The sequence below is a fragment of the Peromyscus eremicus genome, chromosome 3 (assembly GCF_949786415.1).
Source record: "Peromyscus eremicus chromosome 3, PerEre_H2_v1, whole genome shotgun sequence".
Classification (NCBI taxonomy): Eukaryota; Metazoa; Chordata; class Mammalia; order Rodentia; family Cricetidae; genus Peromyscus; species Peromyscus eremicus.
In genome coordinates this window covers 64,216,335-64,228,708 of record NC_081418.1, presented here as the reverse complement: position 1 = coordinate 64,228,708, position 12,374 = coordinate 64,216,335, and the positions used below count along the sequence as shown (strand labels likewise).

Genomic DNA, 12,374 nt, shown 5'->3' with positions numbered 1-12,374 from the left:
GCACTCACTGCCCCTTGGGAGGATCCTGCACTCACACACTAAGGGGCAGTGATCAGCCTGGACCGACCAGCACACTGCAAACTACTGAACACCTAGGGCTGACTGTGTAATGCCCCAGCCCAGGTATGGGCCAGGAGCCCTGGCTTTTCTGTCTCCTTACCTAAGCACAGGCCTGGCACCCAGCAGGCCCTACAGATGGCTCCTCCCTTTTGGCTGTCACATTGCAGCAGCATAGGAAAGAGCTGTCCTTGGACTTGAGTTCACCAGGAAAGCCAGGCTACCTGAAGACATGTGAAGACTCAATGCATACATGAACACTGCATGCCACCTGTGACTTGCCTTGAGGGAGTGGTTATAGCAGAAGTAGTAGTAACTCTGTCCCTAAAACCTCTACAACCATGACATCAACAGCTAGGATGCAGGCTGAGTGGCCGGGGAGCCTCGTCTGAAGTGGTATCTGGTACACGCATCCCAGCACCTTCCTCTTCAGTACTGGAGACTTGAGCCGTATATTGTCACAGTCATGGAGCCAGGATGAGAAGGGACCTCCCCAAGGCTCCCAGCATGCTCAAGCAGGCTGCTGCTCCATAAAGCCATGCTCACTGGGCTACAACTGTCCTTTGTATGGGACACCAACACTTGCCCCAAAAATGTCACTTCATCTTCATAATCAAAAATGGAGGAGCTGGTGAGACAGTTCAGTGGGTACAAGTGTGCGCCACCAAGTCTGAGCGCCTACACCAGGCCCCCAGAGCTCCCACAAGTGTGTGCCACCGAGTCTGAGCACCTACACCAGGCCCCCAGAGCTCCCACAAGCTGTCCTCTGACTTACACACGTGCACTATAGCACACCCTTGCACATACACACAAACCAAATAAATAAATATATAAAACTGTATTAAAAAAATACAAGACCTGCTTTTATTCTTCATAGTAACAGTTTAACTTACAGGCAAGGAATAACCACAAGAGAGCTGGACTCAGTGACGTTTACATTTTATTTACGTCGGTAGCACTAAAATACATTACGCCTTGTGGATATTTCCACAACACACATTAATACCAATCCACACTCCATGGTAACTGCCCACACCACCTCCCATCAAAACCAAGCAAACACAGCAAACACTTCATGGTCATGCCCTCAAACCTAAGGTGACCCTGTCCCAGACTCCTAGCTATGGTAGTGCCCATAACTCACAAAACTCCCCCTTTCTACAATGCTGGACCCAACTGCTGGCATCTCAAGCCCACCAACACTTTTTATAATGCCCTCCCTTCCAAGGAGACAAAGTTCGAGTAACATCCCCGTGGCCAAGAGGAAGGAACACATCCCCAAGAGGCACGTGCAGCCCAGAAGTGAGGCGGCATCAGAACTACTTGGTGCTCAGTGCAAAGGGCAAGTTAGGTGGCAGCATGGCATGGATTTGACAGGATGGTGCTTGTGAAGGAAAGGGCCAATATTTGCAATAGAAAGAACTAAGGTCAATCTTCTTGCTTGATAGCTGATTATTCTGCATATACCTGTGTGTGCCCTGTGTTTGTGTAAGTAGCCAGTGGCATTGACCTACGAAAGCTAGAAATGGTATTGATAGGCAAAACCTTTTGACTGAATGACAAATATTTCTCCAAGAAGAAAAGATGAGATTTCCCAAAAACTAAACTATATTTGGTGTCAATTCTGACATCTGGAGAAGATTAAGAATTGAACAATAAATATAAGGAAAGACTCTACATCTGAAGTGGCTCATGATGGCCTCTTGTTGCCAGAGTACTGAATCCAAAGAACCCTAACACCCATGGCTCAAGGCGCAGCTTACATTACCTGTAAGTTCCGCTGTACTAAAACTGCACACTGTACCACCACCAGGAGACAGTCTGTCATGAACACATACATACCCAGCTCCCTACTGAACCCTACTGGACTCCTACAGCTACAAATACTTCAGTGCTCGGAGCAGGGCTTGGACTGCTAAAAAGAACAAGGCAGATCCTTACAACAAGAGGAAAAGGCTACAGATTTAGTGTTGGGTAAAAGCAAAGTTACAAGGCTGAGGCTGTGTCACAAGCTTATACTATACAGGCCACCCGGGATTGTCACCTCCATCTCCAACACCCCTGATCCTACCGATCCGTGGGCACACGTCCATAATCCTGCTAAGCGAAGTGGCCCTGGGCGGCACCGAAAGGATGCCGCTGCCGTGTGCGTGTGCACCACACACGAGAGCGGCTGCTGCGGCTGCCGCCAAGTCCAGCCTAGTGGTTCCCTTTGGTCGACTTCTTCTTCTTCGAGTCCTCTTTCTGCTTCTGCTTCTTCCTCTTGCCACCTTCCTTGAGCCCTAAGGAAACATGGCTTGTGAAACACTGCACACCAACAACTGCTTCCCCACGAGGCGGGTCACTCACTAGACACTTCCCCATGTACAAAGAGAGCAACAGAACAGCCATTCATGGTGTCCACATCAAAAATGAAAACACCAAATCCTGTTTGGATAGCATGCTGAAGACCTTCCGTGTTACTCACAGAACAGCACCACCACACAGGAAGTGTGCTATTCACAGCAAGCATCCTGCATTTACCCAGCAGCCCAGCCACAGAACCAGCTCTGTGGCACAGGCTCCATCTCAGTCCTGAGACCCTGCCAAGGCCCTACCTGCAGAATGTACAACCCTGTCACCTACACAGCCAGGTCAATCAGAGAATCTCCACAGTTCCCTTCTGCAATGGACAGCCCACTCTCCCTAGCAGATCATTTTTCTTCCTTGAAAACAAAGCCTCTCTCATTTTCCTGTCATTAAAGCTAATAAAATAAGTACAACCTTACCAACCAAGTCCACAGTAGATGGACGGAGGCTTAACCTTTGGATGCTGCCAATGAGCCAGAAACAAAGGCTCTGCCTTTAGGCCTGCAGAAGTTCTCAGATCCTGGTCACAATGAAGTAGGCAGGATATGGGCCTCATGTTGAACAGGAGCCCCAAAAGAGAACTCAGAACCCCAGCTTCTAGAACATGCCAACTGATACCTCAACATTCCCATGAAGATCCACCAAAATCTTAACACATGAATTAGTTTGAGGGGCAGGGCGCACAAGAGGCAGGCCAGCAGCAGGGTTAGATGTAGGTTCTATCTCTGCAAAGTGCAAGCCGTGCTGTTCTGTCAAGAGGTCCTGGGCAGGGTCAAGTTCAGCAGGAAGAAGAAGGAAAGAAAGGTTTATTCCTTCATTCATGATTTTCCTAATGTTGAATGATTTCTGTTTTTAATAGCCATGTGTTGTTCTTCACAGTTCGCAGACCCGTGTTGTGTGTGGACTACACAAATGAAAAATGCCACTAATCCCTTCTCCAAGAAGTGCAGCAGAACAAACTTTAAAGACACACACACAGATACACACATCCAATCCATGAAGCCCCAGGTGGCTTGAACTGCACAATAAGTCTTTCTCTATGAAGACGCCTTAGTGAACATTGTCTTCATCTAGGAAACGCCCCTTCCCAGTGCCAACTGGCCAGGCTGCATCTAGCTGCCTGGCAACTCTCTGGCTGCAACTGGGATTCCGGTCTGCACAAAGTTTCTCTTTGTGGTTGTTGTTGTTGTTGTTGTTGTTGTTGTTGTTGTTGTTTTAGGAAAATTTGCCCCAAGACTTATAAATCCAATCAAAACCAATAATAACAGCAAAACCACTGAAGGCTGCACTGGGTCAAGTGCAGGAAGCCTGGCCCAGACCATCTTAGATCTTCAACAAGGCTCTCAGAATTTTAAAAGGAAAGGTCTGTTCTTGGTCCCCCTGATCCCAACAGCAGAGCATCAGACTTTGCAAAGGCTTCTGTGCTGCCTGGAGGACAGTGGCTTGCAGTACAGAGCAAGCTATGCTGCCCAGAGATGACAGCTTTGTCGCTGTAGAAACCAGAAACCACTGTTGTGTCGTAGCTAAGTTTCTAATGTCCCTCCCTCCCAACGGGTTTTGTTTTCACTTTGTTGTTAAGCCAAGCTCTCATATAGCTCGGGTGGCAATTTGGAGAACCCCACTTCAAAATGAGTCACCATTTCTGAGTGAGAAGGTAAGTGAAGGGTTGCTCACAAGCTTGTCTATAGAAGTTACGTGAAGGGTTGCTCACAAGCTTGTCTATAGAAGGTTAAGTGAAGGGTTGCTCACAACCTTTTCTATAGAAGGTTAAGTGAAGGGTTGCTCACAACCTTTTCTATAGAAGGTTAAGTGAAGGGTTGCTCACAACCTTTTCTATAGAAGGTTAAGTGAAGGGTTGCTCACAACCTTTTCTATAGAAGGTTAAGTGAAGGGTTGCTCACAACCTTTTCTGTATGAAAGCATGGTTCTTTAAAAGCATGGGGAGCAAAGCAACAGAGCAGAGGAAGCACTGGCTACACTCAGAGCCATATGGGCAGATGCTCCTGACTCCAGACTTGGAAACATACAGGGAGACCACCTCATTCACAGCTTTTCCAGCCTCTCAGGCCAAGAATTTCTACAGGAATCCACAAGCTCACTAGTACACCTCCCTCCCCTCAACACACACACAGAAAAGGTCTGGATCAGCACTGACAAAGCAACAAGGGGAGAGTGATTTGCTGTTCTTACTGCTCAACTCTACTGTCTCTAGATTCTTCGGCCTTGGCTGATCACCTTTTGCTTAACAGGCGTGGCCCAGGGCCAAGAGAATGGCCATCTGCTGCAGTCACACTTCCTGTCCAGATCCTGCTGTGGGAGGCCTGCGCACCTGTAAACAAGTTCTGCAGGCAGGCAGGCCTGTCCCTGTACGCCTTCTAAAAACCAGGAGATTAATGGCACAGCACCTGACAGGCCAGCCTTACGATGTCTTCACAACTGAACAGGAAGGGGATGGGGAGGTGCCAAAATCTACAAGGCTGCTGTTCGCTAACTCTCACCACCTCTCCCAGTCCTCCTGGGAGCACTGGGAGTGAACACGACATCGTGGGAGGTATCCACAGTCACTGAGGCACATGAAAGCTTTCTAGTGCAGTCAGGCAAACCTACCCATCTGCCACTCAGCTGCCCAAAGCTCGTGTCCCAGTCACCCATCTGTTTTTGCTGGCATCTCCTCATAGCAAGGTATATGCTATACGCTGGCTGCCCAGTTCCAGCGATGCCTCACCCATGGAGGACTTCGTGTTCTTTTGCTCATAGAACCCTGGAGAGTTCTCTGCTTCATTCTCCTATGAGGAGAACCAGAAGGGGCTTGGAGACTTGACTTTAATACAAAGTCTGGGAAGCAATGGAATTGACCTTTGCCCTCTGTGTCCTATTTCGAGCACTTTGCAATACAATCAGACACAGACCACCAAGCCACATCTCCTCCATAGTTTGGCCTGTTTGACCATGGGCACAAACTTGTTTCACTTCTGGGCAATAAAACTACACTGATATAGGGCTTGGGCCTGACTGGGAAAATTCTATGTGTACATGCTGAGCACCCAGAACGTTCTATAGGAAATACTCCTGAAGATGTACAAGCTGCTGGCTGAGGGTAGAGTTGGACAGTGGACGACCCCATCCTGAGCACTGGGGGAGGAAGGAGCCAGGCCTCCAACTTCACCTGTAGCTCACCTGAGAGAACTCTCCGGGGAACCTGTGTCTTTTGTCTGGAAAGTGAAGCTACTCTAAGTGTGTGAGTGGCCTTGGGGCAAGTAAGGTCAAGTGACAGACCTCAAGATCTAGTACCAAAACTGTAAGAAGGAGCCGTTAGGGACAGAAGCAGCACCTAGCCATTTCCTCAGCAGTCAACTTGACACAGACAACATACTCCATACACATCAGAATACTGGGACCCCCGTTTTAATCAAGGGGCTTTGAACCACGCAGCTAGGCTGTACATAGAGTAACTGTGGAAGGTGAGCTGGGTGCAGGGTCTCCTCTGCCCAGACTTGGGAGGCCTGGCACCTTCCCCCAGCTCCCCATGCCTGCTCAGGTCAGAATGCAGCAACACAGGACTGACTTCTGTTCTCGCTGTCCTGGGTCTGGGGGCAAACCACTTTGGGGGTGCTCCACACCAGCTCCCTTCTGCACACCTGCTGAGGTCATGGGGGCATCCAAGTTGCCAGAAACCCGCTGCCTGTCCTGCTCTTCATCTTCCCGGTTGCTTTTAGACCCAAGTTTGACCGTCGGGGCAGGCTTGGGTGGCTTCTGTGGGCGGGTGCTGATAGAAGGGGCCGGAGTCTGGGCTGGAGCTGGAGCTGGGGCCGGGGGCCGGGCTGGGGAGGGGGCCCGAACTGATGCTGGGGCCGGCCCAGAGGCCAGAATTGGTGTGTGTTGGCCTCTCCGCTGGCATTCTTCTGCAAGGGCGTTCTCGTCAGGCACACCTGAAAGCACAGCACACCAGGAGAGCTGTGAGCTGCAACCCTCCCTTGGGAGGAGAAGGCTTCACCCGCCTTCTTTCCCAAAAGATGGCTCCATCTCTAGAGCCACCCTATTTCTATAAAAGGAGGTACTTACTGTCCAAGCCCTCCACTGCACTGCTGGGCCTGAACACTTATAACACTTATAACCTCCTCTTCCCAGAGGGGTCTATAAAGCAATCCCAGAGAAACTAACTGTCTCTGCTGCAATGCCATCATCCAGATTCTGAGCCTACAATCAAGGCACAAGGCCTGGCAGATCCTGCTTAAGATGGTTCTTGCCAACCCAATAATGCAGCCCTGCAAAAAGGCACCAGACCCAGCCCAGGCATGTCCATAGGCCAGCACCAAGGAGGCATTGCCTCTGCACAAGCATGAAGTGGCTTAGAGGGACTGCAGAAGCCAAGGGCACTCACTCTGCCCACCAGGCCTGCGGGGTAGAGCCAGGCCCCAGGCAATCTCCCGGAAAGCTCCCAGTCAGGTCTGTAGCACAGCTCATCACCCCCCTCAACACTCGCCCATCATCACTCAGAAGACTGTTATCTCTGGAGAAACAGAAAAGGGTCCTGATGGTTTTACACACTAGATGGTGCTGAAAATGAAACAAGAAAGCAACAGTTAAAGGACTGACTTCCATTCCCTGAGACTTTGAATAACAGCACCGTTTTCATTTGTACCGCCATAAAGCTGAAGGCAGTGGGTTTCCAACACTCAGTTCTCCAGGAGGTGAACCTTTGCTCACCTCCTGGTGAGGAGCAGCTGCCCTGCTACTATCCCTCCAGTCTGGGTGTCAACTGGCAGGAGACCTGCAGGAGCCTCCTTCATTTGGTAGGAACCTGGGACAGGCACATCCACTCTCAACACTGGGAGGCACTTGCTCAGAGAAAACTGCAAAGTATTTTAGACCAGTTCTCATTTCGACACCTCCCATGAACCCAGGCTCTGCTGGAACCAGATCTGTGGAGAAGCCATGCCTGATAGGTAACAGAGAACCTGCCCATCTTCCCACTGTGTGGAGATGGCAGCCCTGCACAGAATGGAATACATTTCTGAGGAATCTTAAAATTGGGTCAAGTATCACACCTGGGACTACAGTCACAAGGTTCACTAAACCCCCAAATGCATGCCTGGTGGTGCTACATGCCTATAATCCTAGCACTTGGGAGGCAGAGGCAGGTAGATCTCAGTGAGTTCAAGGCCAGCCTGGTCTACAAACCCCATCTCAAAAAGCCAGAAAGAAGAAAAGTTGAGAGCACTGAGCTAACAAGCTTCAACAAGTGACCGGCATCCAGTGAAGAGGCCTTACACACCCATTTTGCATCCATTTAATCAACCATGCACAAAGGTAAGCCAGCAACAATAGCCTGTCCAGAGGTGCCAGTCTTGACCCCATCATTCACACCCACTCTACATGTCCTGGGGATGTCCTGTCCCAGAGCTTGGAAATCCTGGTGAGCCATACACTTTCTGCACTCAGCTGAGGGCAAAATGTGGCGTGGGCAAGCTTGTGAGTCCATAGACGACTCATCTACAGATAGGAAACATGTCTGAATGAGACCAAAACCTGAGATCTGGGGATCATCTGGAAGGAAAATTACCATGCACCCCATGTTAAGGCATCATGAAGACGTACTGTTTTCAAAGACTGTGCTGAGGAAAAGGCACAATTTGGGGAGCAACAGAGGCTAGCACACCATGGGGTCTCTGAAATGAACACCCAACACATGATGGTCAGCAAACAACACATTTCCTGACCACTCGGCCCATAGTGGCAGGTACATGGTGACAGGGTTCAGAATTTGATTGACATAAATGATGGCTTGCAGGAGGACAATGTGAATGCTGACCAGTCCCTTTAGGGGTATTGCCAATTATCCCTGGGGTGCCCCACAGCTGGCCAGTCACCTCAGCACTATCGAGAGACTGAGCACTCAACACTGCCTTAGGGCCCAGAAAAGCACATGAAGGAAGCCCAGAGAGACTCCAGGCCAAACTATTCTCTCCTGAGCAGAGAATACCTGTGAAGTCATTCCATGCAATGTTTAAAAACTAAACAAGAGCCAGGCAGTGGTGGCACAGGCCTTTAATCCCAGCACTTGGGAGGCAAAAACAGGTGGATCTCTGTGAGTTCGAGACCAGCCTAGGCTACAGAAAGAAACCTTGTTTCAAAAAACAAGTGAAGGGAGGGAGGGAGGGAGGGGGGAGGGGGAAAGAGAGAGAGACAGAGACAGAGAGACAGAGGGTGGGAGGGGAGGGAAGGAGGAGAGGGTGGGAGGGAGGGAGGGAGGGAGGACAAGAGACAGGCATAGTTGTGCATGCCCATAACCCCAACAGGGGAAGCTGAGGCGGAATGACAGCACACCAGGGGCCAATCTAGAATACATAGTTTGAGGTACACATAGCGACACCCCATATTTACTAACAGGGAGAGGGAAGAAAGAATGACAGGAAGGAGAAAGAAGGGCGAACATGTTGCCTGTAACTCGTGAAGAAAACCACTTTTTCATGTGATAACCACCCCCTACAAACCTTTCTTTTGCGGGGGAGGGCATCGGGCAGAGCCTCGGGACAGCAGCCTCTTGCTCTTCACACTTACCTCAGTGCCAAGATGGGTGTCCTCGGGTCCGCCCAGAGCCAGGTCTTACCAGGCTCCCATGCAGCTACAAGAGGAGACAGGATGCTCCCCACATTCTGCTTCAGAAGCACCCTTCCCAACAGTCCTGCTGGATCTGCAAGCTCCACCTGGACACACCCCACAAGGTACAACCCCCAACAAAATAAGCCAAGTTCCCCCAGCAGACTTTTACAGGCAGTGGCCCTCAGTGGGGCAGTCTTACAAGCCCACCACCGTGTTGGGCAAGCTCCCCGCACTCTGGCTTTGAGAGCTTGGCTGGGACATCTACAGCGGGAAGCCAATTGCCGGGAGGGTGGCGTGCTTCCGGCTCACTGCAGGCTCGCTGCACTTCCAACCCTACCTTCCCCAGCCTGGGGATACACAGCATACCTGCTTTCAGAGCCCCTTCAAAGAGCTCTGTGCTTACTGCTGAGTGAAACTAACCATGCAGAGAAAACTGCCTGTTCGTTGTCTCAGGCCCTGCAAAGGGCAAAACGGCTCAGAGGGTAAAGGCGCTTTGCTGCCAAGTCGAGGCTGAGAACCTGGACTTTATCCCCAGGACGCTCATGTTGGAGAGAACCAATTCTCAAGTTGTCCTCTGATCTCCACTTGCACAATGGTGTGCACACATATGCACGCGCACACACACAAAGAAATAAACGTGAAATACTTTTAAAAAGAACTAAGCTTTAAAAAAAAAAAAAAAAAAAAAAAAAAGACAACTAGCAGAAAGCTGAACAAAAACACTACACATTGTGCCTCACAACCCTTCTGGAACACAGGCCTCATTCTTACGACAGGCGACTAGCTGTAGCTCAGGATTCAAGCACATGTGGTTTCTCTGTCTATGCTTGAGGGCCCAGTGCTGGAAAGGCAATACTTGGTGGCCGAGGGAAGCCACCCTCAATCCCTCTCATGATCGCCACCTTCCTGCTTAGAATGCCCTCCAGCTCTCAGAGCTTTCTTAAAAGTCCCCATTAGGAAATCCCCTGGCCCAGCACGGGAAGGCATGGGACTATGGGCCACGGGGTCCCACAAACTGAAGTGCCTGAGATGGATACAAAGGTGGGAAATAACTAGACATAGGTCATTCTCTCCTCCAACATTCCCACTAGGTACTTCCTAGGAGGGCTCATTCGCCATGTATTTGTCCAAGCACTCCTTGCAGCCTGCTGCTGTGACGAACCCTGAAGCTTAGTCACTTAGCAACTGCTGCCTCTAAGGCAGTCTGGACCAGAGCAGACACAGCATGACCACTGGTGTCTGGGACATTACCAAGCCTGACTCCTATGTGGAAGAAGCTGGGCAGAGCCGATGACCTCAGCCCCAACACAGATGGCCCTGTGGACTGGCTGCTCTGTGCGGGCAAGCTCCAACAGCAGAGTCGTAACAGCAAAGGCAGTAACAGCGCACCAACTTCTCTCAAGTACTGTGCTGTGATTTTCACACTCTGCCCCATGACGTGTTCCTGTCTTGCTTCAGAACCTCCTCTCTTGAACCCTCTGGTCTTTTGTCTTCATGGCTGCCTACAAGCACAAGTGTTGGACAAGTGCTCTATGAGCCCAGAAACATGGCCAGTATGACAACAGCCCATGGGAACTAAACTGCTTTTCACAAGGGATGTTGTATTACAGTTTTGATGACTTCTCTGTCCTGTTATGGTGGGAACCCACAAAGGTGCAGAAAACCATTACCCCACCACCTTCAAAATGATGGCAAGCACCTAGGCTCAAACACCATTCATCCTTATCCCTTAATGTGGAGATGCCTGACAGACAGCTGTGTGAGAGAACCATCTCGCCATCTTCATATCCTGGCACAAAGCACACCCAATTAACTCGGTTGATTCTTTCCAACCACAGCCTTCATGGCAGACTCTAGCAGAGCTGGGCAGGTACCACACACATGCCCACCACCCACTGCTGCCTCATCACAGAGTGGCCAGGGAGATGTCACAGAACCAGAAGTAAAGCTTTATCCTGAACAGCACCTATCTATCACAGAAAGGACTCCACTCTCTGTCCTACTCAGCACCCTCACATGCAGCCTGCAGAGACAGAATGGTCCACTGCAGAGGCAGGGTCAGTGGGTGGCTGTGTGCCCTGGCCATGCTGTTGATGGGCTTCCTTCTGAAAATAAAATCACATGTGGCACTGCCACCCCCTCGATTTATCCCTCAACACCCAATCAGGCCTGGAGACCGGGTAGAGCTGGACCACAGTACCGAGGGTAGGCTCAGAGCTCATCCACAGGGCCCTCAGAACACACCCTAGGCTGTACCAGTGGCTGGGAGGAAGACCAAATCTTGAAATGTAGAGCAAGGACTGGCAGCAGTAGCTCTGGGGAAGAGTACTGATTTAGCAATATGACATCATGGATTCCATACCCAGGACCCAAAAAATTAAAAGAATGAAATCCTGTAAACAAGGGTGAACTTCATAATGTCCATAAGAGTAAACAAAGTCCCATCAAAGAAACAGCACCATAAACCAGCAATTCTCAACAGGTGGGTCACGATCCCTTGGCGATCAAATGACTCTTCCACAGAGGTTACATATCAGGTATCCTGCATACCAGATAGTTACAATTCATAACAGAGCAAAATTATGGTTGTGAAGTAGCGATGAAATAACAACATGAGGAACTGTATCAAAGGGTCGCACACAGCATCAGGAAGGCTGAGACCCACTATAATAAACTCTAAAAGCAGATGTCCTCAACGCTTGCTTCTTAGGAATGAGGAAGGTGGGTCCCAGCCTACACTATGGCTTGCTGTGTTGAGCTCTTCCAGGGACCCATGTGCTAGGGAGGAGCCTGGTATGCGCAGTATGCTGTGGCTCTAACATCGAAGCAGGCAGAGCCTGCAGAGTGTCTGAGATTAGACAGCATTCCCATTTAAAGACCCAGGAGCAGTCCTCAACTGACAGCTCTGCTCTGTTCCCTTATCAGATATGGATTATACAAAAGTTTAACTTCCCAATGGAACAGACCACACTGAAATGAGGGTAATAACCCCAGGATGGCCGAGTCCGAATATCAAGTAAAACCTACACTGACAGGAAAACATGGGTCCAAGGGAGTTCACTTATGCAACAATCCACAGTGCCTTCACAGGACCCATCAGAACCCTAGGGAAGGACATGATTCCAACTCCACAAATAGCAGTTCCCCCTCACCTCAAGATAAGCAAGGTATTTTGTCATACCTTTCAGGTTCCTAAGAATCCATAGGATCATACAGCTGCAAGGTGGCTGGGCCCCAGGCAATCTGTCCAAACCTACATGGTTTGAAGCCTTCCTCCTCCATCCTGGGATAAACCAACACTTTGCACCCCAGCTCCATCCCAGATATCCTAGCAACAGATAGACACATGTCAATGGACCAACCTT

At 50.0% G+C, this 12,374-nt stretch overlaps 1 protein-coding gene across 4 annotated transcripts in view; it reads right to left on the bottom strand.

Moving 5' to 3' along the window:
- Positions 1-980: 980 nt before the first annotated feature.
- Dnajb6 (DnaJ heat shock protein family (Hsp40) member B6) overlaps positions 981-12,374 on the bottom strand; it is a 54,977-nt gene continuing 43,583 nt past the window's right edge. For 2 of the 4 annotated variants that reach the window (XM_059257791.1, XM_059257792.1), the window contains exons 9-10: positions 6,045-6,335; positions 981-2,339 (exon numbers count right to left, since the gene is read on the bottom strand). In XM_059257791.1, coding sequence (XP_059113774.1) covers positions 2,257-2,339; positions 6,045-6,335 — 374 coding nt within the window. In that variant the 3' untranslated portion in view covers positions 981-2,256. Of the gene's footprint in view, positions 2,340-5,795; positions 6,336-12,374 lie in introns of those variants that run through there. The other 2 variants (XM_059257794.1, XM_059257789.1) reach the window with 2 other exon arrangements.